Consider the following 24,388-nt stretch of genomic DNA (forward strand, 5'->3'; position numbering starts at 1 on the left):
GGACAAAATAAAATCGCGAAATCCAAACACAACCCTATGTGAAACATATATGTCATCCTGGGCCTATATATATCCCTCGTGGATTTAACGTGATTTAGATAAGTGACAGCGTAACGTGGTTCTACTGTCATGTGCTATACTGTGATGTCTGCTCCAATAAATTGGCCCTACTTCACATTTAGTTTTACAATAAAAACACATTTCTGCAATGACTTTACATAATGTAGGCTATATTTATGTGCATCATCCTACCTGTGCAGCAGGGGAGAGAAAACGATATCATTCTGGACAAACTTTCACCAATCTAATTAATCTCATCATATGGATAGGCTATATTTTTCTAGCTGATGCGTTTAGAACATTCTTTTCACTTTGATCTTGCTATAGTGTAGCGTATTTACATGCTTGCAGTATTTAAACTGCAGTTAGATTGGTTTGAGAATAATATGGAATAATAGCCTATATATGGAGACAGACAGAGGGGATAAAAGGGAGGGGGGGAGATCAGAGCCCTCGGCTTTTCTGAAGCCGGACTGGATCGCTCCGTGGAATTGGAGCTGAAAAGTGAAGCATGTGATTTGTTTACTGCACTTACCCAATGAGCTTACCCAATGAGCAGCATAATTTTACGCTTAAAAGGCGTGGTTGTAATGCTTAATGCTGCGTGTAGCGCCGATACCAAAATATCAAGTGCGCTGGTCCACGCCCACTACTCTGGGCTAGGGATGTTCATCAGTTATTGAAAATCGATAATTGATCGTTAAGGAATGGAATCGATCATGTGGAATTTTTATCGATTTTGTTATTATTAAAAAAAATATATATATATATATATTTTTTTTTGCGGACTAGGTTTGGGTGGAATTCGTTCCTCCTCGCCCCAACCCATTGCACAGCCGACTAACGTGAGGTGGAGCTTCATATAGTCTCTAGTTTTCTGGCTGGGCACGGGCCTTTGTGCCAACAAAACTGTTTTAAACATGGGGAATTCACACCGGCATGCGCCGGGGACAGCAGAGTGTTGGAGAGGAGACACATTGAAATAAAGAGTTAATTGAGGAGAACATGTTTTCTTTCGTATTTTCTGCCATAGGCATTCATTTTGTAAATTTTTTTTTTTTTTTTAAATATTATTAACACATTGACTGCCAGCCGTTTTTTTCTTGCTGTAGGTAGCTTCTGCCAAGCCGTTTTTTGAGGATTCTGGCTCATTTTACAAGAGCCGAGGATTCGTTTCTGCTTGGACTTTGTGAACATACAATATCTCAAAAGTACTAATAGAATGTGTACTTTCTCTGTCTAAAAGAGTTAGTTTGTAGAGTTAGTAGTTATGTAGATATTAGCCGTTGAGTACAGCATGGTTTCAGGGTCTGAGGCAGAAAGCTGAGATAATCGCAGTTTTGTGAAATTCAATCAAACAGGCACAAAAGTCACTTTAACCATTTATTTTTGAAATCAGTGAGACATCAGACATCTGAACAATAGTTGTTTTCAATAATGGAGGAATAATACCATAATAAAATAAATAAATGTCAAAATAAATACAAAACAACAGCAGACCACAGGTCACTCAGCTTTTTTTTTTTTTTTACATGTTTTTTTTTTTATAGGTTTTTTCGGTTCGTGATCAAACCGGTTTGGGCTCGTACACCGAATCCAGAACTGCTCCAAAATGTAATGGGTACTTCCTTGGCCCATGTTACACCCATCCACAAAGTTACATGAAAATCGGCAGGTGCTTTTTATGTATTCCTGCTAGCTAGCAAACAATCAAACAAAGTGCATCAAAAACAGGCAGTTTTTTTTTTTTTTTACGACCCATGCCTACTTGTGCCACCGAGCACGGTTCTTCTCTGAGTGGTACACCTCATAGCAGGCAGCCCTGTGTAATGGGACATTACACAGGACACAACGGTAGCGTGTCTCGCTTCTAACACCTCTCTCTTTACAAACTCTACACCTCCTCGTTGGGCCAGCTTTTTTGAGTGAGGCTGGATACATGGCCATGTAATGGCCCGCTAGATTGACATCCAGCCTGCTTGGAGGGTCCAGGTATGGTGCCCGGCCCGGCCTGGTTGCAGGTTGGTCACTGCCCTCCGGTCAGTGACCGGTGGGGTAGACGGTGGGGTAGACGGTCCAATCTGTCTACCCCATTCATGTACTTGTTGTAGTCTACAACGCACTTGGGTTCTGCATGTGTGACCCTCTCTCTGCTGCCTTTCTGCCTGACCTGCACCGTCTCCATCGTGTCATCGTGCAGAGTGGAAACCATTTTGACGATGCGCTTGTCTCGCCAGGCCAGAACCATGGTGCCACCATTGTGGCGCATGACGGTTTCCCCCAGCTTCACGGTGTGGTTGGTAACCTTTGTAGCAGGTGGCTCGCCCCTGTTCCTCCTCAGAGTGCCACAGACATGTGTCTGACACTCCAGCAGCTGTGCACACATTCCAACAGAGTTGTAGTAGTTGTCCATGTATAAATGGTACCCCTGCCCTGCCAAGTCCCCGAGGAGGAACTCCACTGTCTCGCCTAGGGTGGACCGCTCACCACAGTAGGGCTTCATGCTGTAGCAGTAACCTGTCTGGGAGTCACAGAGGATGTATGATTTTATCCCATACTTTATGGGTTTCTGTGGGTTGTACACCTTGAAGGCCAACCGCCCACGCCACAGGAGCATCCCCTCATCAATACTGATGTTTTGACTTGGTGTCAACATGGCTCTGAACTTTTCTAACAGGTCGTTCAAAACTGGCCGGACCTTGAACAACTTGTCTGCACCATCATCATCAAAATTGTTACTGAAATGGAGGAATCGTGTCAGGAGCTGAAAGCGGTTGCGAGACATGGTTCTGGGGAAGTGGGGGGTAGCAGTCACTTCATTTGTGGTCCAGTACATGGCCAGTTCAGGCTTCTTGACAATCCCAGTCAGGAAATATAGTCCCAAGAAGCTCTTGAGTTCTGCCACTGTAGTGTCCTTCCACTTCCCAAGCCTTGAATGTGGCAGAGCCTCACTGACCTGACTGATGCACTGGTGTGCATACAAGTTAGTTTGGACTACAATGGCCTGGAGCAGCTCATCGTCCAGGAAGAGCTGGAAGAACTCCACTGGTTGAGCAGCACCACCACTATGAGGACCCGGTTCTGCTGTGAATGGGATGTGGGTTGGCTCCCAGTCAACGCCACACCACTCAGGACCTGCAGGCCGAGGACGTGTCCCACTTCCAGCTCCATCTGCAAATTATAGAAATACATAATTACCATAAAATAGTGTTTTTTATATGTGTGGTACTGAATTCTGGAGTTCTAGAATTTCTGGAATTCTGGCTGGAACCTGTGATGTGAAAATAAACCTGATTCTTTTTTTTTTATCACTTTATTTCTCAGTTTTCACAGAAACACAAGGATATCACAAAATACAGTATGAAAACTTTTTCTTTTTCTTTTTCCCTCCCTCCCTCCCACCCCATGGGGACTGACAAAATAAACCTGATTCTGAAGTGTGCTCTTACCCATTTTCCTGGCACGAGAGGCTGTGGCACCAGGTGCTGTACCGCTACAGCTGGCTGCTTCAGGCTCATCTTCAGAGTCTGAAATTCAGTAAAATGAATTGACTGACTGCTGGCTTTTGTACAGTCATAGTAATTACATTTACACAAGTTACACAAGTCATCTCAAACATCGTCTTACCACTGCTCTGTGGACCTTCGCTCCTGGATGGGGCCCACTCATCTTCAGAGTCCTCCACGTCTGGGGAAGACGTGATGTCACTCGACTCGGACTCAGTCAGTCCAGCAGCCGCAACCGCGACATCCAGAGGCTCACCCCGTTCATCATCCGAGACCTCGGAATCGGTCTCCGGCACAAGCTCATTTCGTACAGAAAAGAAATCCAGCAGTGATCTCTGATCGGCCGATCGCTTGCGTGTGGCCGCCGAAGACCGCTTGCGTTTTGCCGGCATGGCACAAACACGCCACCCGCTCCCAACTAAACTGAAATAAAACAACTACTGCTACGACTAGCTCAAACTGAACTGAAATAAGGCTAATCTACCGGCTACCAACTCGATCAAACTGAACTAGAATAAACTGAACTAGAATAAAGGCTAAATACTAAAATGAACTGACGCTAATGCTAAATGTGCTAAGCTAACTACAATGAACACTAACTGTAACTACGCGCGAACTAAGTATCTAAACTAAGTCTACTATGAAGACTATACTAAACACTACTACTGTACTAACAACTACAAACTAAATCAACTACGCTAACCAACTCGCTCTAAATCTGACGCTAAATTGCTGAAATTCTCTATGTATAAATCGCTATGTAATGCTGTCTGTCTCAATCTATTGCCAACCTACTTCAACCCACGCGATCAAAGGAGCCCGCCTTCCTTATATAGAAATCTTTGTTAGAGTACTTCCGGGGCAGCGGGAGAGGTCGGATCCACATTCACCTATTGCCCAAGGGCCTCACCTAGTGAACCACTGAAAAAACAGTTTGACGAGTCAAGTCGTCGTTGGCAGTGAACAGCTGGATTGTGTTTGACGACTCAACTCGTTCTTGGCAGTCAACGTGTTAATATGATCGATAATCGATAATTGATTGTTAATTTTCCCCGATTTTCGATTATGGAAATTTTTCAAAATTAACATCCCTACTCTGGGCTGCGTCTGGCGTTGAGCGCAGTTCATAGGCCGATGCAACGATAGAGCCCCAGATGTTTCTGTCCATACGCCAATTTGTTTCAATCACTCTTTTTTGGCTCCATGGTCAGACAGAAACTATCATGCCTGGAGTGAGAAGGGGCTAATTTCCATCAAAGACTTATACATAGATGGTCATTTCACCTCCTTTGATCTACTGAAGAGGAAGTTTGAGTTGCCTGGCAAAATCTGGCTCAGATTCCTGCAACTCAGAAATTATGTTCGATCCAGGATTCGCACTTTTGAAGCGCTTCCAAATGAGCGTGCTTTTTTCAATGTATTGCTGAGCCCTCCTCACTCCAAGCATCTAATTTCTAGATTTATGTTTGTTTTACAACTGTACCACAGCCTCTACTGAGAGGATTAGAGAAACGTGGCAGGGGGAACTTGGCATTGACTTACCTGACATTATATGGGATAGGAGTCTGTCTGTGATACAATTCTGCTCAGTTAATAGTCGACACCAACTGATCCAATTTAAAGTCACTCACCGGCTTCACTATTCTAACCATAAGTTACACAAGATTTACCCGTCGGTCTCACTACTGTGTGTCGGAGAGCACTTTGTCTCATGCTTTCTGGTCCTGCCCTTCACTGACCGGATTCTGAGCCAGGGTATTTGACTGGTACTCCAAAGCCTATAAAATAACCCTTAAGCCATAGGCAGAAGTTGCCATCCTCGGCTGCTGGGAATCCTCCTTGGACTTCTGCTCAGAGTCCTCCTTGGACTTCCCTACAGCTGTGCAACAGTCTCTGACACAGGGGACAACGTTGCCAAGAAACTTGCCAAACTTATTGGAATGCTGTCCTGGAGTAATTCCTTCATGAAGCATATTTATTTACAAAATAAATGTTAGGCCCTGTGGTCTAGAAACATTTAGTTATATTTAAAATATAAAATACATTCTAATCATTTTCTGAATTGCGGTGTAATAGCAACATGAGCTATTTACACCCGGGTGCAAAATAGCATCTGCCTAAAACAAAAAGTTTTTCTTTTACTACTAGCTGCTGGTCGCAGCTAAAAACGGCACACACACTTACATGTTGTACTTAATGTAGAATTTTTCATTAGATGAATATGTATAATCGAAAACAAGACATTTTACGAGTTTTTCAGGACGTGCAGACACTTTGAATTTGTTGCCAAATGCTGTGGGGGTCAACAGAGTCAGCATTTTTCCCAAGCTGTATAGACTTATTATTGCGAGTTGCTTTTGAGAAATGAATTTGCAAATGCCAAATATAAAAGTTGATAAATCCAGGGACTAAATTGGCATCAGTAGCAGCTACAGTTAGTAAGTCCCAACTAGTTAGGAGAGATGTGCGGCAATTTCTCCTGCTTAGCCAATTACAGAATACTAGGGGTGTCACGATACACTCAGTTCACGATACGATACGTATCACGATACTGGGTTCACGATAACGATACGATACGATACGATTTTAACAATATTTTTTTAAACTTGAATAATGACAATATATGACTGGAAAAGTAGTATTTTATTTGAAATGCACAAATACAAAACATGCTGTTGTGGGAAATTGTTATTACAATAACAACTAGAAAAAACATGAGATTGGAGATAAGGCTTATCTTGAAATAGAATGAGTTACACCGTCACTTAGATTTACTTTGAACTAAAAGGTTTCTCAGTCAGCAGTATAAATTCTCATTATGCATCTTCAGTTTTTCTTCAAACTCAAACAACAAGACTTTTCTTAATCTATTTTTTATGCATCTTCAGTTTTTCCTGTCAAGTAAACAGATTTGCCAGAAACTCAATTGAATGGTTTCTCTCCTGTATAACTTCTCATGTGTCTCTTCAGAGACTTGTTCAACTGAACTACTTTCCACACATTGAACTTCAACAAACAAAGACGTTTCTTAGTCTATTTTTTGAATTTTTTTTTTTTTTTTTTTTTTTGCGATATGAGATTTCATCTCAACGATACATATCGTGACGTTTTACTATCGCGAAATTTCGTGGGACGATATATTGTGACACCCCTACAGAATACACAATTGCATCCGCTCTCTCCTGGTGGGATGGTTTCATATCCGCTCTCTCCTGGTGGGATGGTTTCATGGTGCTCTCTCCTGGTGGGATGGTTTCATGGTGCTCTCTCCTGGTGGGATGGTTTCATGGTGCTCTCTCCTGGTGGGATGGTTTCATGGTGCTCTCTCCTGGTGGGATGGTTTCATGGTGCTCTCTCCTGGTGGGATGGTTTCATATCCGCTCTCTCCTGGTGGGATGGTTTCATGGTGCTCTCTCCTGGTGGGATGGTTTCATATCCGCTCTCTCCTGGTGGGATGGTTTCATGGTGCTCTCTCCTGGTGGGATGGTTTCATATCCGCTCTCTCCTGGTGGGATGGTTTCATATCCGCTCTCTCCTGGTGGGACTCTCTCCTGGTGGGATGGTTTCATGGTGCTCTCTCCTGGTGGGATGGTTTCATGGTGCTCTCTCCTGGTGGGATGGTTTCATATCCGCTCTCTCCTGGTGGGATGGTTTCATGGTGCTCTCTCCTGGTGGGATGGTTTCATATCCGCTCTCTCCTGGTGGGATGGTTTCATATCCGCTCTCTCCTGGTGGGACTCTCTCCTGGTGGGATGGTTTCATGGTGCTCTCTCCTGGTGGGATGGTTTCATGGTGCTCTCTCCTGGTGGGATGGTTTCATGGTGGTCTCTCCTGGTGGGATGGTTTCATGGTGCTCTCTCCTGGTGGGATGGTTTCATGGTGCTCTCTCCTGGTGGGATGGTTTCATGGTGCTCTCTCCTGGTGGGATGGTTTCATGGTGGTCTCTCCTGGTGGGATGGTTTCATGGTGCTCTCTCCTGGTGGGATGGTTTCATGGTGCTCTCTCCTGGTGGGATGGTTTCATGGTGCTCTCTCCTGGTGGGATGGTTTCATGGTGGTCTCTCCTGGTGGGATGGTTTCATGGTGCTCTCTCCTGGTGGGATGGTTTCATGGTGCTCTCTCCTGGTGGGATGGTTTCATGGTGCTCTCTCCTGGTGGGATGGTTTCATGGTGCTCTCTCCTGGTGGGATGAAATCTTTATGTCACACCATCTGCTGTGAAGAACACATTTTCTCAATTCCAGTTAAAATAGTACATGGGCGTTCTTGGTTTTGGGACGTTTAATCTGCTTCTGTCTTGGCAAGAAATGACCAGAGTTGGAAAGCTGAGATAGAGGCCAGCACTCCTAATGAATTAATCATGGGCTTATCTAAAGCCGCTGCTGTTTCTGTAACCCAAGGTAGCCCAACTAGCCGCCCAGCTAGCCACCCGGCCCGGGCTGCATTGAGTATTGATTTAGTAAATTCTAACTTTGCTGAATGGATATAACGGGGGATTTACCCCACCCTGACCACGCCCCCAGCCAGGCTGAGCCAGCTAACCCAGCATCTATGACGAGACAGATCGCCTCAACCTATAGCTGCGGGAACCAGGAAGTCTTGTAGCCTGGAACAGGAGACGAGGATCCAATCAGCTGGTCCCACGTCACCTAATTCGCCAACAAGCTGCACCTGGGAAAACAAAGATAGACGCGATGACGAGATAATCCCCCAACGCGGAAGTGAAAACAAAGACACGCGAACATGCCAACCAAATGAAGAATCTACACCAGGGCTATTCAACTAAATCAGTGATACCCACTATTTCTTCGATGAAAGTCAATAGGAGAGCCACTTTTACCGCAAAACACCAAAAGTCACCCCAACCAAGCACATCGAATCTTTTTGTGTTTTATTGTTTTCGAAATATATATATATATATATATACATTATATATATTATTATATTATTATATTATCATAACAGGGGGCTTTTGAGTCTCGTTGAAATCTACACACTAGCACACTAAATTAATCCAAGACTTTATAGTACAATGAGTGTTTGTGTTTTAGCCTGGGTGGCCTTAGTGGGAATCATACCCCTGACCCACAGTGTCAGTGCTTTGCTCTGCCTGTTTAGCTGCACAAGAGCAGTGTTGTCCCAGACCAGGACATCATGTTTTATTACAGGAAGTGTATGAAACCCATGACCAAAATACTCATACATACTTACTTATGGATGGAATTATAGTGAAAATAAATTATCCCCCTTTTTGCTGGGGACCCCACTTTGAGAACCATTAATCTACAGTGTGGAGAGGAGTGAGGTGTGAAGTGTTGGTGGATGGTCGGCGTGTAAGATGCCACACTGTGTGTAGCATCTTACACTACAGTATACCAGCTGTAGTAGTGTAAGATGCTACACTGTGTGTAGCATCTTACACTACAGTATACCAGCTGTAGTAGTGTAAGATGCCACACTGTGTGTAGCATCTTACACTACAGTATACCAGCTGTAGTAGTGTAAGATGCTACACTGTGTGTAGCATCTTACACTACAGTATACCAGCTGTAGTAGTGTAAGATGCTACACTGTGTGTAGCATCTTACACTACAGTATACCAGCTGTAGTAGTGTAAGATGCCACACTGTGTGTAGCATCTTACACTACAGTATACCAGCTGTAGTAGTGTAAGATGCCACACTGTGTGTAGCATCTTACACTACAGTATACCAGCTGTAGTAGTGTAAGATGCCACACTGTGTGTAGCATCTTACACTACAGTATACCAGCTGTAGTAGTGTAAGATGCTACACTGTGTGTAGCATCTTACACTACAGTATACCAGCTGTAGTAGTGTAAGATGCCACACTGTGTGTAGCATCTTACACTACAGTATACCAGCTGTAGTAGTGTAAGATGCTACACTGTGTGTAGCATCTTACACTACAGTATACCAGCTGTAGTAGTGTAAGATGCTACACTGTGTGTTGCAACTTACACTACTACAGCTGGTATACTGTAGTGTAAGATGCTACACTGTGTGTAGCATCTTACACTACTACAGCTGGTATACTGTAGTGTAAGATGCTACACTGTGTGTAGCATCTTACACTACTACAGCTGGTATACTGTAGTGTAAGATGCCACACTGTGTGTAGCATCTTACACTACTACAGCTGGTATACTGTAGTGTAAGATGCCACACTGTGTGTAGCATCTTACACTACAGTATACCAGCTGTAGTAGTGTAAGATGCTACACTGTGTGTAGCATCTTACACTACAGTATACCAGCTGTAGTAGTGTAAGATGCCACACTGTGTGTAGCATCTTACACTACAGTATACCAGCTGTAGTAGTGTAAGATGCCACACTGTGTGTAGCATCTTACACTACAGTATACCAGCTGTAGTAGTGTAAGATGCTACACTGTGTGTAGCATCTTACACTACAGTATACCAGCTGTAGTAGTGTAAGATGCTACACTGTGTGTAGCATCTTACACTACAGTATACCAGCTGTAGTAGTGTAAGATGCCACACTGTGTGTAGCATCTTACACTACAGTATACCAGCTGTAGTAGTGTAAGATGCTACACTGTGTGTAGCATCTTACACTACAGTATACCAGCTGTAGTAGTGTAAGATGCCACACTGTGTGTAGCATCTTACACTACAGTATACCAGCTGTAGTAGTGTAAGATGCTACACTGTGTGTAGCATCTTACACTACAGTATACCAGCTGTAGTAGTGTAAGATGCTACACTGTGTGTAGCATCTTACACTACAGTATACCAGCTGTAGTAGTGTAAGATGCCACACTGTGTGTAGCATCTTACACTACAGTATACCAGCTGTAGTAGTGTAAGATGCCACACTGTGTGTAGCATCTTACACTACAGTATACCAGCTGTAGTAGTGTAAGATGCCACACTGTGTGTAGCATCTTACACTACAGTATACCAGCTGTAGTAGTGTAAGATGCTACACTGTGTGTAGCATCTTACACTACAGTATACCAGCTGTAGTAGTGTAAGATGCCACACTGTGTGTAGCATCTTACACTACAGTATACCAGCTGTAGTAGTGTAAGATGCTACACTGTGTGTAGCATCTTACACTACAGTATACCAGCTGTAGTAGTGTAAGATGCTACACTGTGTGTTGCAACTTACACTACTACAGCTGGTATACTGTAGTGTAAGATGCTACACTGTGTGTAGCATCTTACACTACTACAGCTGGTATACTGTAGTGTAAGATGCTACACTGTGTGTAGCATCTTACACTACTACAGCTGGTATACTGTAGTGTAAGATGCCACACTGTGTGTAGCATCTTACACTACTACAGCTGGTATACTGTAGTGTAAGATGCCACACTGTGTGTAGCATCTTACACTACAGTATACCAGCTGTAGTAGTGTAAGATGCTACACTGTGTGTAGCATCTTACACTACAGTATACCAGCTGTAGTAGTGTAAGATGCCACACTGTGTGTAGCATCTTACACTACAGTATACCAGCTGTAGTAGTGTAAGATGCCACACTGTGTGTAGCATCTTACACTACAGTATACCAGCTGTAGTAGTGTAAGATGCCACACTGTGTGTAGCATCTTACACTACAGTATACCAGCTGTAGTAGTGTAAGATGCCACACTGTGTGTAGCATCTTACACTACAGTATACCAGCTGTAGTAGTGTAAGATGCTACACTGTGTGTAGCATCTTACACTACAGTATACCAGCTGTAGTAGTGTAAGATGCTACACTGTGTGTAGCATCTTACACTACTACAGCTGGTATACTGTAGTGTAAGATGCCACACTGTGTGTAGCATCTTACACTACAGTATACCAGCTGTAGTAGTGTAAGATGCTACACTGTGTGTAGCATCTTACACTACTACAGCTGGTATACTGTAGTGTAAGATGCCACACTGTGTGTAGCATCTTACACTACAGTATACCAGCTGTAGTAGTGTAAGATGCTACACTGTGTGTAGCATCTTACACTACAGTATACCAGCTAGGGGTGTCAAAAATAATCGATTATACGATGCATCGCGATGCGGACGTGCACGATTCTGCATCGATTAACAAATATCAAAAATCGATTATTAAATTTTTTTTTTTTTTTTTTTTTTTTTTAATAATCAAATAAAATAGAATGTACCGGTAAGTACATGCAGTTGTTTATTTTAATTATGGATCATAATACAATGCAATTCCAAATGCACTTTTATTTTAAAAGTAGCCACACAGTGAGAAAAAAGAAAGTGAGAAAAAATAAATCATGTATTGCGGAAAAAGTGATGCATCGATTTAAGATGCATCGCGATGCATCGTGATGCATCGTTTAATCGAATCGAATCGAATCGTTGACAGATGAATCGTAATCGAATCGGGAGGCCAGTGAAGATTCACAGCCCTAATACCAGCTGTAGTAGTGTAAGATGCTACACTGTGTAAGATGCTACACTGTGTAGCATCTTACACAGTGAATCTTATCACCGTTATCATTCAAACTGGTTATCGTTTCATCCCTAATCGAGCTGCAGCCTTTCTGTGTTGGGGTTATTCCTCCACATAACGTACACACACACACACACGCACACACACACACACACACACACACTGACTGCCACACACACACACTCACACACTGACTGCCACACACACACTCACACACTGACTGCCACACACACACTCACACACTGACTGCCACACACATTAAGAGAAACAACTTCACCGTGGCTAAATAAACATGTTTCAACAGGCTACCAGAGGGACATGTTCATCACATTATAAAAACATAGGATATGGCCATGATGGTGTTATTTAGTTTAGCTATAGTTTCCAGGTCGGTAAACAGCCTTACCGTCGTTATCACAAGAGCTCCTCCATGATCTTTGAGGCACCGTGTTGCCGGATTTTCCGCCCAATTGGGCTGTTTTCAAAACGGCACAAAAGTTTTGGATTGCATTGTGCACGGGGAAACGGGGAAATGGGTGGGTTTTGAAAAGTCAAAACTATTAATGTCGGTTAACGTGACATCCCTACTCCATATTGCTCTACATATCCTTACATGGAGGCTGTTTATTAGTGGGTGGGTGGTAGTGCTGAATATTTTCTGGTTTCTTTACAACTGACCGTAAACTGAATATGTTTGAGTTGTGGAGAAAACAAGACATTTGAGGATGTCATTGATTGTGGGCTTTGGGAAACACTGGTTGAAATCTTTCACAATTTCCTGACATTTTCTAGACCGGCAACTAATCGATTGAGAAATGAATTGACAGTGAAAATAATGGTCATAAATTATGACTATTATTTTCACTGTCAATTCGTTTCTCTCATAAAGCCCTAATGCTTTTTTGTGTTTGATCATATGTTCTAGTGTATATCACCAGTATAGATTTAGAAAGGACTGTTCCACAGAGAACTAAAACAATCTCTCTCTCCTCCAGGTGAGGTGAAGATGGTGGACCGGCTTGCGAACAGCGAGGCTAACTCCAAACGCATCGGGGTGGTGGAGGGCTGCTTCGGCGCGGCGGGCCAGCCACTGGCCATCCCGGGCCGCGTGCTGATCGGAGAGGGCGTCCTCACCAAACTCTGTCGCAAGAAGCCCAAAGCTCGCCAGTTCTTTCTCTTCAACGACATCCTGGTCTACGGCAACATCGTCATCCAGAAGAAGAAGTACAACAAGCAGGTAAAGATGGAGATTATATGCAGCCTCTGTTGAAGGGGCAGCGGTGGCCCAACGGTTAGAGAAGCCAGCTTGTGACCGGAAGGTCGTCTGTTCAATCCCCGGGACGGGCAGGATAACTCTGGGTGTGGAAAGTGAAAAGGCAGCACTTGGCCCTCCCTCATTGCCACCACTGAGGTGCCCTTGAGGCCCTTAACACCAACCACCCCAGTGGAGCTGCTCAGTGGCCAGCAGCTCAGACTGTGGTTGTACTGGTCAGCTTCCAGGTATGAATGTGTGTGAATGTGAACAGGGCGCTCCTGAATAAGAGAGCAATGCTCTCAAGCTGGAATTATGCTTCCTGCATCGGCGAGGACCGAGAGGGTCTGTGCGGAAAAGTGACGTCAAATCAGCAGACACGCGCCTCCGCAAGGCTCCCGTGCGGACGGCGGATTTTGTAACTACGCGGATGCGGCTCACTTCCGCGAGCAGAAACCCGCACAGAGTATAAAAGCTCCGCCCGTTTTCTCGTCAGGATTCCATATCTCTCATTTCCGTGCGGCTGGGCCAAACGTCAAGCATGTTTCCAGCTTCAGTGAGACTCCCCTGAATAAATAAAGGTAAAAAATAGATAATTAAAGATATTAATATAGATATGCATATCTCTCGCTAACATAGACAGGTTACAATGATATGAACTTGAAGGCATGCAAACATGGACCGCTAGCTAAAATGTGGACGCTTGCCATTGTAGTGCAAATGGCAGTAACGTTAACTTACCAGTAGGGCTGTGGCGATTCACTTATCTCCCGATTCGATACTATCACGATTCTTGGGTGTCGATTCGATTTATATTGCGATTCTTAAAGGTCCCAATTTGTGCAGCTGTAACCTCTTAAAAACGTGTGTCTCTGGTCCATAAAACATGATTCTGGATTAATTTGTCGAAAATATAGCAACCCCGTTTGTCATGACGGAGTTGTCCCTTCCTCGTCCCAAGAAGGTGAAAAGAAGTGGCTGGCTACTGCCCATGTCTTGGAGGAAGCATGGAGCCAGTCTCGGCTCTCCCCACATCGGCAGAGGGTGGAGCAGCAACCAGGATAAATAAAGGATAAAATTAGAATGAGCGCTAATGGGGGATAAAAAAATCAGGAAAGAAATATTAACACGTTCACTGCCAATGACGTATTAATCCGTCAAAAAAAATCCAACGGTTGACTGCCAATGACGTATTAATACGTCAAAAAAATTATTATTATTTTTTTTACCGTGGGATGTGCATCTAACCCTTTTACATCTCTTATATAAATATTGGACGTGTACAACGTGTACAACCCATTCCACCGACCCACTAAGTGGCGACAGTGCTCTCCCAGACTAGAGGAAGGCAAGCAAAAAGCAGTGTGAGGAAGCCATTCTCGTGAAAATGGAAACGCTTTCGTTTTCGCGCTGATTGCTGGCGGTGCGGGATTGCAAATTTGCATAATAGATTACGGGTGGAACACACTTTGAAACACGCAGCATAAATAAGACCAGAATCGCAAAAGCTTCATCAAAGCTCTCAACACAAACCACAAGAAACGAGCGAGCCGATCCAGACTTGCACAGCGGCCGCCAGCAGACAGGCAGCAGCAGGAGAAGCAGCAACGAGCTTGTGACATGCCCGTTGCAGCCAAGAAGAACACACACGGAGGGAGGAGTTTGAAGTAGAGGGGTGTTTCCTGCTGTTATGGAGGAAATTACTGTTAAAAACTATTGTTTAGATGTCTGACGTCTTACTGATGCCAAAAATGAATGGTTAAAGTGACTGTTCTATCGAATTTCACAAAAAGCCGTTTATCTCAGAATAATTTTTCTGATGCTGAAACCATGCTGTATTCAACTGCTAATGCTTACATAACTACTAACTCTACAAACTAACTCTTTTAGACAGAGAAAGCACACATTCTATTAGTTCTTTTGAGATATTGTGTGTTCACAAAATCTTAGCAGAAAAGAATCCTCGGGTCTTGAAAGATGAGCCAGAATCCTCAAAAAAACCCTCTGGCAGAACCTACCTACAGTAAAAAAAAAACGGCTGGCAGTGAATGTGTTAAGAGAAAAAGTAGAAAGAGATGATAAGCAGAGGAGAGTACAGAGAAAGAATATTGCATAGAGACGAGAGAAGAGGGAGCCACCAAAACAAAGACTAAGGACACAGAGAAGGAGAAAGAGTCCAGAGAATCCCTTCAATTGGAGGAGAGCTACAAAATGCAATCTGTAAGAATAGGACAATGGACCTGTACTTAAAGGGACAGTTCACCCTAAAATCAAAAATACATATTTTTCCTCTAACCTGTAGTGCTATTTATCCATCTACATTGTTTCCGGTGCGAGTTGCCAAGTTTTGGAGATATCTGCCGTAGAGATGTCTATCTTGAGATGTCTGTCTTCTCTCGAATACAATGAATGGAACTGGAACTGGATGGCACTTTGGTCCACCATGGTTGTTTTAAATTTGTTTTCACAGAATTGTGTTGCTATGGGAACAGTTTGAAACCTAACTTATTTCATGTCAGCTATAGTGTATTCGCAAACACTGCAACAGGAAGTAAGCTAGAGGCAATTTAGAATGTTTATGTTGTCAAGTTAAAACCGTCTATATGTAGCAACTGTTTTATAATAGGCAGGACAAACCCACCGCTCTAACCACGCTGTAATGTAATCACTATGGGAGATTTCTGCATTCTGGGCTCATTTCAATCTAGTATTAAACATACTTTCGGGTCATGTTTAAATAAAAACACGGGTTGTATCGATAAATATGCACCATCACTACTACAAAATGAAAAAATAATTTTGAAAAAGGCCGAAATAATAAATTAAATCAAGCTCTGTTTAGAGGAGCAAATGCAGCGTTTCAGCCCGCTGGAATAAAAACGGCACAACAAAAAATCGTCACTCCTCGCCTTTAAGAGTGGATTCCCAACTGGATTTTTTGATTTGTCCTTTGGTCTGTCACTTAAATTATAGCCAACCCCTGTGTACACGTCATGGTGAATGGTTCCTTTTGATTTGTTTGGGTTATACCTACGAAAATCGCGTCATTTCCCTTCATTCGCCTTGCCACTAACTTCAACTTTGAGGTACCAGCGATGTGAACACATGAAATTGTCCGCCAACTTGTTCTCTTGAACGCTGTCAAGTCAGTTTTCGTTTTTCGTTTGGGGTTTTTTTGTTATTCGTGTCAAAACGTGCAGTGCGCCGTGTAAAAACCCCCCCCTGCTTTTTCCTCATTTGCGCGAGAGCAGAGTGGCTCCAGCTGGGCTGCTCTGCTCCCCCTCCCCCTCCCCCTCCCCCTCCCTCCTCTCTCTCTGCACAAACAAGTCAGTGGTGGAGTGCTTCTCAATGAGGGGTCAGGGGAGAGGATTCAAGATTCTCTGTTGTCTCTCTCAACCTAATATATATGGAATTCTGAACAAAATCATATCTAGGCTACATTAAAAAAAATCTGATTTGCATCTGAGAAACCAAATTTCATCATATTGGGGGTCCATGGCCCCATGGTGAACTAAATTAGGAGTCCTTAATATGAAAAAGGTTAAGAATGATTTACAGAAACACAATGCCATGGGTATTCCCTTTCCCTTCCTTTTATTTCTATTTATGATGAGGCAGGATTTGGTTTATCAATAATACATATAATTTCACCTTTTTTTCTCGACGCCCCTCCCACACACACCCCCTCCCAAAAGTGTTAGACATACTGTTTTACATACATTCTATTCTGCTCCTCATGAATATCTATATATATTTTTAGGCTACATAAAGTAGTCTGTACAAATGTTATAATGTATAAGCTCACAGAATAAACGTATGTATGACAGTATGAATAGATGTAGCCTACAAATAAGCAAATTGCCTGGATTATCATACATTGTTCTGATACAATACATTTCTTAATTAGCCTGGCTTTTGACTATCTGACACATTGTTTTACACATTTATCCATCTATTGGTAAACATGGAGGAATTCATGTAGGCCAGGGATACTCAACTTGCTTTGACCAGGGGCCACTTTTGCAAAATGACAGGAGGCGAGGGGCCAGTTAATAAACTAAGATTAATAATATTATTTTCTTCTGTAGTGGATTGTAGTCCCTCCCCCATAACAATAAACAAGAAAAGTTAGAAATTCAGTTTGGTCACTTCAATTCAGTTCTCAAATCTGTTCAGAGTAAACCCTCTTCATAAATAAAGGCTCTCTCCAAAAAGAAAATGAATCAAACATCTCTTAGATGGGGGGCCAGTCGTGGGCCGCATCTGGCCCCCGGGCCACAAGTTGAGTATCACTGATGTAGGCTATGCACACAGTTATCTTCAGAGGCAGTGGAGGTGCGACCCATCTGACTTTGTCAATGTGAACTACAGTAAATGATCTTTGATTAAAGCCCCAATCCATAATTGCAGTATTATGCTCCAGTTAGCTGAACATGAATTTCAAATGCATTTTGAGACTATATAGAGGTTTCATGTTAAACAGAGCTGTATGTTAACTCATTGAGTGCCAGCCCCTTTTGGAGAACGGACGCTCCCAGTGAGTTTCAGAGCGTTTTCAGTGATTTCTCGAGGCCCACAGAATATTGTGTGATATTACTATGTAAACACCGAACAAGCACAAAGAACAATGAGACTCTATTGTATCAGCAGCAAAAAAAAGTTTATTGATATCATTTTCCGTTCTTTAGTTATCAGCCGGAGAAGATAGGTCAAAAACAGCAAAAACAGGCGTTTCCCTAGAAGCTGAGATATTGAGCCTTTTGTGAAATTAAGCATTTCAAGCAAATCACTGACTCTGAAGCTAATATTTTCTGACCTGAAACATCTGAACAGTAATTTCCTTCAATATAACAGCACCCCCACCCCCCTCTACTGCAAACTCCTCCTCCGTGGGTGTGTCTCTGGTGGCTCTGCTCGCTCTGAGTGCTGCGTGTGTCAGGCGAGTCTCTGTTGCCTGGATGGCGGCCGCTCGTCAGGGGAGTCTGGATCGGGCTCGCTCGTTTCTGGGGTTTCGGTTGTGAGCTGGGATGAAGCTGCGTCCGATTCTGGGCTTTCTGGGCTTTCTGCTGCGCGTTTCAAAGTGTGCTGCACCCAGAGTCTATTTTCGGAGCCCCCCACCGTTGTGCGCCGGCTCCCAGCGCGACAGCGAAAAGCCAAACCATTCTCATGAGAATGGTTTCATCACGGCTTTTTCTGCTGTTTTTACTCAACTTTCTCTAATCTGGAAAGCACTGTCGCCACCTAATGGGTTGGTAAAATAGGTTATACACATTCAACATGCCCCAAAATTTTACAGGAGATATATTAGGCTTTGATCCACGTCCCACCGTCAAAAAACGCAATTGACGAACATACTCGTCCTTGGCACTCTACGTTAGTATTTGAATTGACGAACATACTCGTCCTTGGCACTCAATGAGTTAAGTTATCATGGGTTAGGAAAGTTGTAAAATACCTATTTCTAAGGCTAACTAAGTATCTGTGTAACTAGATCTGACATGTCTTGATAACTAAAACCTTTAATTTATGCTAAATGTTGGGTAATGCATACATTAACCATTTAATAGACAAATGTGGTCTAGATCAGGGTTTTTCAACTGGTGGGTCGGGACCCAAACATGGATCGCGGGGCCGTTTTGAGTGGGGGGTAAATTATAATTAAAAAAATCTGATGCCGCGCTTTTAAATTGAAGGACATACCTTGAAGCAACATATGTCCTACTATGGTGAAGGCATGGCCCGCCCGACTCTGCCTCTGATTGGCTTACCCTGATATTTTACCCTAACCTTAAAGCCCCATTATGTAGTTTTTCTATTTTTAGGGAAACTGTGCCTCCACAGTTACAGATGCCAATAAATGCTACACTTCCCTGTTTGTACATTCAGATATCAGAAATAATTCAGATTCTTGAAACTTAATGAACATCACCAGTTTAACTTGTTTAAAAAAAAACATATAGGCCTGTAATTAGTGGGTGGGCCAGCGGCAGGGCCACTGTTTGTATTTGCCAATATTGTTGTTCTTCTGCGAGGTTGGACTTCCCATGCATGAAAATAAACCAAACTTTGGACAAAGGTCCAGTCCCATGCCAAAACTTTGTCAATGCGAATTTGGCGCTAATAGTCCTGATGGTGGCGCTACAGTCTAAATTTTCAAAAATTTAAAATTCATAACAAATCAGGCATATGCGCTACCGCTTTACAACTTTCACCGAAATGTGGGCCCAAGTCAGGAGAAATGTTTGTATACTGCAACCGATGGCCAATTATGAAGTCCAAAGACTGCAAAACTGCAGAAACTGTTAAACTAATTAAACCCTACTCCTAGCAGCAGCTATAATTCAAGTTAAGTCTGCCTTTTTATTTCACTTGATATCAGGCCGCTATGCGGCCTTCAAATCTAGTTTGGTGGGGCCCTGGCATCGTATTGTGTTGTGTGTGTAAGGTCTGTGTATTGATATGCATGTGTCCTGCACTCTGTTGGGATCCCAGCAGTGCACTCCACCAGTTTGAAGTTGATTGGATGAAATGTTCTCGAGATAAACCGCTTTTTGTGTTCCCAGTAGGTGGCGCTATACCGAATTGCACCAAATACGCCACTGAATTCCATCACGTCTCCTAAGCGTACTCCCCCAGTTTGATGTCGATGAGATGAATTGTTCAAGATAAACCACTTTTTGTTTGCCAGTAGGTGGTGCTATGCTGAATTGCACGGAATTCGACACTGCACTCCATCAGGTCCCCCTAAGCGCATTCCCCAAGTTTGAAGTCAATCGGACAAACGGTTCTCAAGATAAACTGCTTTTTGTGCTTGCCAGTAGGTGGCGCTGTGCCGAATAGCACAAAATTCGGGCACTGAACTCCATCAGGTCACCCTAAGCGCACTCCCCAAGTTTGAAGTCAATCCAACAAATGGTTCTCGAGATGAACCACTTTTTGTGTTTGCCAGTAGGTGGCGCTGTGTCGAATTGCACAAAATGTGTCACTGCACTCCATCAGGTCCCCCTAAACACACTCCCCAAGTTTGAAGTCGATCGGACAAGTGGTTCTCAAGATAAACTGCTTTTTGTGTTTGCCAATAGGTGGCGCTATGCTGAGTCTGTGTGTGTTTTGGGGTGGGCTGGCGTGGTATCGGACTTACTTTTGTGACGCAAATTGTGACTGACACTGCCCGACGGCCCGCCAACCAATCCGACCTGGTGTGTGGACATGATGTGGTTTGCAGGACTTTCCAGGTGGTTTCCAGGACTTTCCATGTAGTTCCAGGATATTCCAGCACTTTCCAGGTGGTTCAAGGACTGTGCAACCTACCCATGGCCCTCCCCAGATAATAACCCACTGCCATGCACATTTTCAGCCCAATCCGACCTGGGGTGTGGGCATGAGGTCGTTTCAAGGTGGTTTCCAGGACTTTCCAGGTGTTTTCCAGGATTTTCCAGGTGGTTCAAGTACTGTGCAACCTGCCCATGACCTTGCCAAGATAATAACCCACTGCCATGCACATTTTCAGCCCAATCTGACCTGGGGTGTGGGCATGAGGTGGTTTCCAGGACTTTCCAGGTGGTTTCCAGGACTTTCCAGGATTTTCCAGGTGGTTCAAGTACTGTGCAACCTGCCCATGACCATGCCCAGATAATAACCCACAGCCATGCAAATTCTCAGCCCAATCCGACTTGGGGTGTGGGCATGAGGTGGTTTCCAGGACTTTCCAGGTGGTTTCCAGGACTTTCCAGGATTTTCCAGGTGGTTCAAGTACTGTGCAACCTGCCCATGACCTTGCCCAGATAATAACCCACAGCCATGCAAATTTTCAGCCCAATCCGACCTGGGGTGTGGGCATGAGGTGGTTTCCAGGACTTTCCAGGCGGTTTCCAGGACTTTCCAGGATTTTCCAGGTGGTTCAAGTACTGTGCAACCTGCCCATGACCTTGCCCAGATAATAACCCACATCCATGCAAATTTTCAGCCCAATCGGAGCTGGGGTGTGGGCGTGAGGGGTGTTCCAAGACCTTCCAGGCATGAATTACATTTGACGTGAGGCCCACTTTTTCAGGCGTTTGGCAATGTAATGAGTGATGAATCCTAATTTCCCCTTAAAATTTGATTTAAAACAAAAAAATGCACGATTTTGGCCAGGACACTTTTGATTTGTTGTTTATTGGCCATATACTAGTAAATATAACAAGATAGGTGCATCATAAACTGTTACAAATATGTTTTTCAGAAAAACACACAAACGGGTTTGTCCTCCCTATTTATAAAAGCAATAAGCCCCGTGAAGCCACGGCGTGCCGTAAACACCTCTTAGCCGTTGTAAAATCACTGTCAATCTTGGGGCTTATTGCTTAATTTGAAACCTAGCTTATTTCCTGTCAGTGATTGTATTAGCAGACACTGCAACAGTAAGTGAGCTAGAGGCAGTTTAGAATCATTGGGCTCTATCTTGGTACAGGCTCTATCTTGGTACAGGCTCTATCTTGGTACAGGCTCTATCTTGGTACAGGCTCTATCTTGGTACAGGCTCTATCTTGGTACAGGCTCTATCTTGGTACAGGCTCTATCTTGGTACAGGCTCTATCCGCTTTGTGTGCTTTGCGCACCTGTTTGCACCTGCCTTATAGTGTCCAGGTGTTATGTCGAGTTTTGCACCCCCGCCGCCATACGCATCCCCACCTCACGGGAGCATATTGTAATGATTTATACAGAAACGTAACTGTTTAAAAATGATATAGTTCTTTGGGTAGACGTGACCTCCCTGTTTTTAAGTTAAAACAGCCCCAAAATATGGTGGTGATGCAATTAAAAACGGGGAAGCATAACTCCGTGTGGCCTGTCAATGCCTGGGCGTTACAATCAAACCAGATTCCCGTCTTGCACTCCCTGTACAGTTTGCGTGAGGCATGCTGTAATTCTCCCCATGCGTAATTTGAATAGGTGTAGGCCTATTGACTGTATATATTATCCCTATCTCATAAGGACACCATCACATCATATATACCTGTTAAAAACATATGTGTTTTGATGCAATTCGAGTTATTTTGTTGACTGGGGTGGGACAATAGAAACGTGTTTGCTGCGGGTTAAACGGCAGAGACAAAAGAAAAGATTGGAAGATTTACAGTGGACTCAATTAAAACAGTCTCGTAACAACTCGTGCCGAGGACAGAGAGAGATGGAGAGAGCTTGTGACAGATCGGCTGTGGTGCCAACAACCCTCCGGGTTATGGGATAGCAGTAGGTGAACAGGCTATTGCAAGTAGGCTACAATGTACAAGTTTTCTCAATTCATTTACCATAACCCCTCCTTGCGATGTGATAAAAGTTTCTCAGTGAATTATAGTTGATTGCCTCACCGAATAATCTGCTGGTTACCCAATTTTAGCAGCAGAATTTGATGTCCAGGGGTGGCACGTCCGTGCGTAATGACGTTTCTGCGCTGCGCAGCGCGGAGATTATGGTGCGATCAAGCACAGCGAGTATTTTAGCGCCTAAGAGCGCAGCTATGAGGTGCTTTTCAAAGCTCTTCTTAGCGCAAAGTAATTGCGCACTGCTGACGACAGGATAATGCCATCTATCCCCACATTCTAGTGCTGAAACGCCTGCTTTGGCATCTGGCATGCCTATGCCCAGTAAAATTATAACAGGCATGCGATTGTGTGCCCGCCCCCAATTTGCATTGCATTAGAGCGCAAATGCTAAATTACCGCTTTTGCGAAGATAGGGCCCTTTATGTTGTCAAGTTAAAACCGTGTATAGATCAACTTTGCCTTGCCTTGTCTAGCACATCATCCCCCTCGAGAGTGTCACCATCGACACCGTGCCGGACGAAGGCGACCTGCGCAACGGCTGGCTGATCAAGACGCCCACCAAGTCGTTTGCCGTGTACGCGGCCACGGCCACCGAGAAGTCAGAGTGGATGAACCACATCGGGAAGTGCGTGGGCGACCTGCTGGAGAAGAGCGGCAAGGCCCCGACGGGCGAGCACGCCGCCGTCTGGGTGCCCGACTCAGAGGCCACCATCTGCATGCGCTGCCAGAAGGTTTGTGTCTTTCTTTCTTTATAGAATGAGTCCTAAAACCCCAAAGTTACCATCGCACTTGCTTCCCTCCTCCGGAACTCAATGGGATTTGTGTTATGGGACTTTGGTTAGATGCCTGATATAAGGTCTGTGGTTAACAAACATTTATGAAATGTGAAATATAATATTCACAAATGAACACCACTTTTATGATTTTTTAAAGTGTTTTCTATCCACCTTATTTTTGAATGCCCTACTGTAAAAAATAATTGTGGGTACAAGGTCTGGTTTAACGTGACTTATTGTTGCAGCTTGCCATTTCCTTTGTTATACTCGGCTGCAGACCTATGCTGCAATACCGAATTATAAACCGGAAGCTGGAGCACGTTATAAAAGTTATAAATATAGTCACGTTATAAACAACTAACCGATGCTGGCGGTCCGTATGGAAACAGTGTTACTTGAAATGGTTAAAAGTTAAATCAATTTGGTCATTCAGTGGCGTTTTACTGCCATGAAAAGTAACTAACGCTAGCCGCTAGCATTAGCTACACTAGCCGACTACCCATAATGCATTACATTATCCCAGCACCCGAACGGCTGTAAAATCCTCATAGACGTTTTTTTTGTCAAGTTAAAATAGTCTATTACACCGGAAGAAGCACCCAACAGGCAGATCAGGCAAAAATGGCCGCCAAAAATAAGGTGGATAAGTTGCGATTTTTAAAAATCACATTTACGCTTCAAACATAATAAAAGTGGTGTTCATTTTGTGAAGATGATCTTGCTGAATAAAAAGATTGCAATTTCATACACTTTTGTTATTTGAGGCATCTATCTCTATATCAAATTGAGTATGTGGGCAATATTTATGTTTGTACGTTTCAATTCTGTGTCCGGCCACAGCCACACCGTTTCAAGTGCGATCGGGCTGAAACTTTCAGGGGGTATAAAGGGCACCAGTGCGGGTGACCTGACACAGCCGGATTTTTTAATTAGGCTAATTAGCTAATGATTGATGTCATCAGTGATGATGTCAAAAGTGATGTCATAAGGGCGCACACACACACACACACACACACGCGCACACACACACA

General features: G+C 43.7%; 1 protein-coding gene across 1 annotated transcript in view; it reads left to right on the plus strand.

Moving 5' to 3' along the window:
- The window catches only part of plekhf2 (pleckstrin homology domain containing, family F (with FYVE domain) member 2), a 68,715-nt gene that overhangs the window by 35,485 nt on the left and 8,842 nt on the right, over positions 1-24,388 (plus strand). Inside the window, exons 2-3 of the mRNA XM_083644793.1 lie at positions 13,017-13,258; positions 23,055-23,312. Of these exons, the coding sequence (XP_083500919.1) occupies positions 13,028-13,258; positions 23,055-23,312 (489 nt within the window). The 5' untranslated portion in view covers positions 13,017-13,027. The remainder of the gene's footprint in view (positions 1-13,016; positions 13,259-23,054; positions 23,313-24,388) is intronic.

This window comes from Poromitra crassiceps (assembly GCF_964638095.1).
Source record: "Poromitra crassiceps genome assembly, chromosome: 1".
Classification (NCBI taxonomy): domain Eukaryota; kingdom Metazoa; phylum Chordata; class Actinopteri; order Beryciformes; family Melamphaidae; genus Poromitra; species Poromitra crassiceps.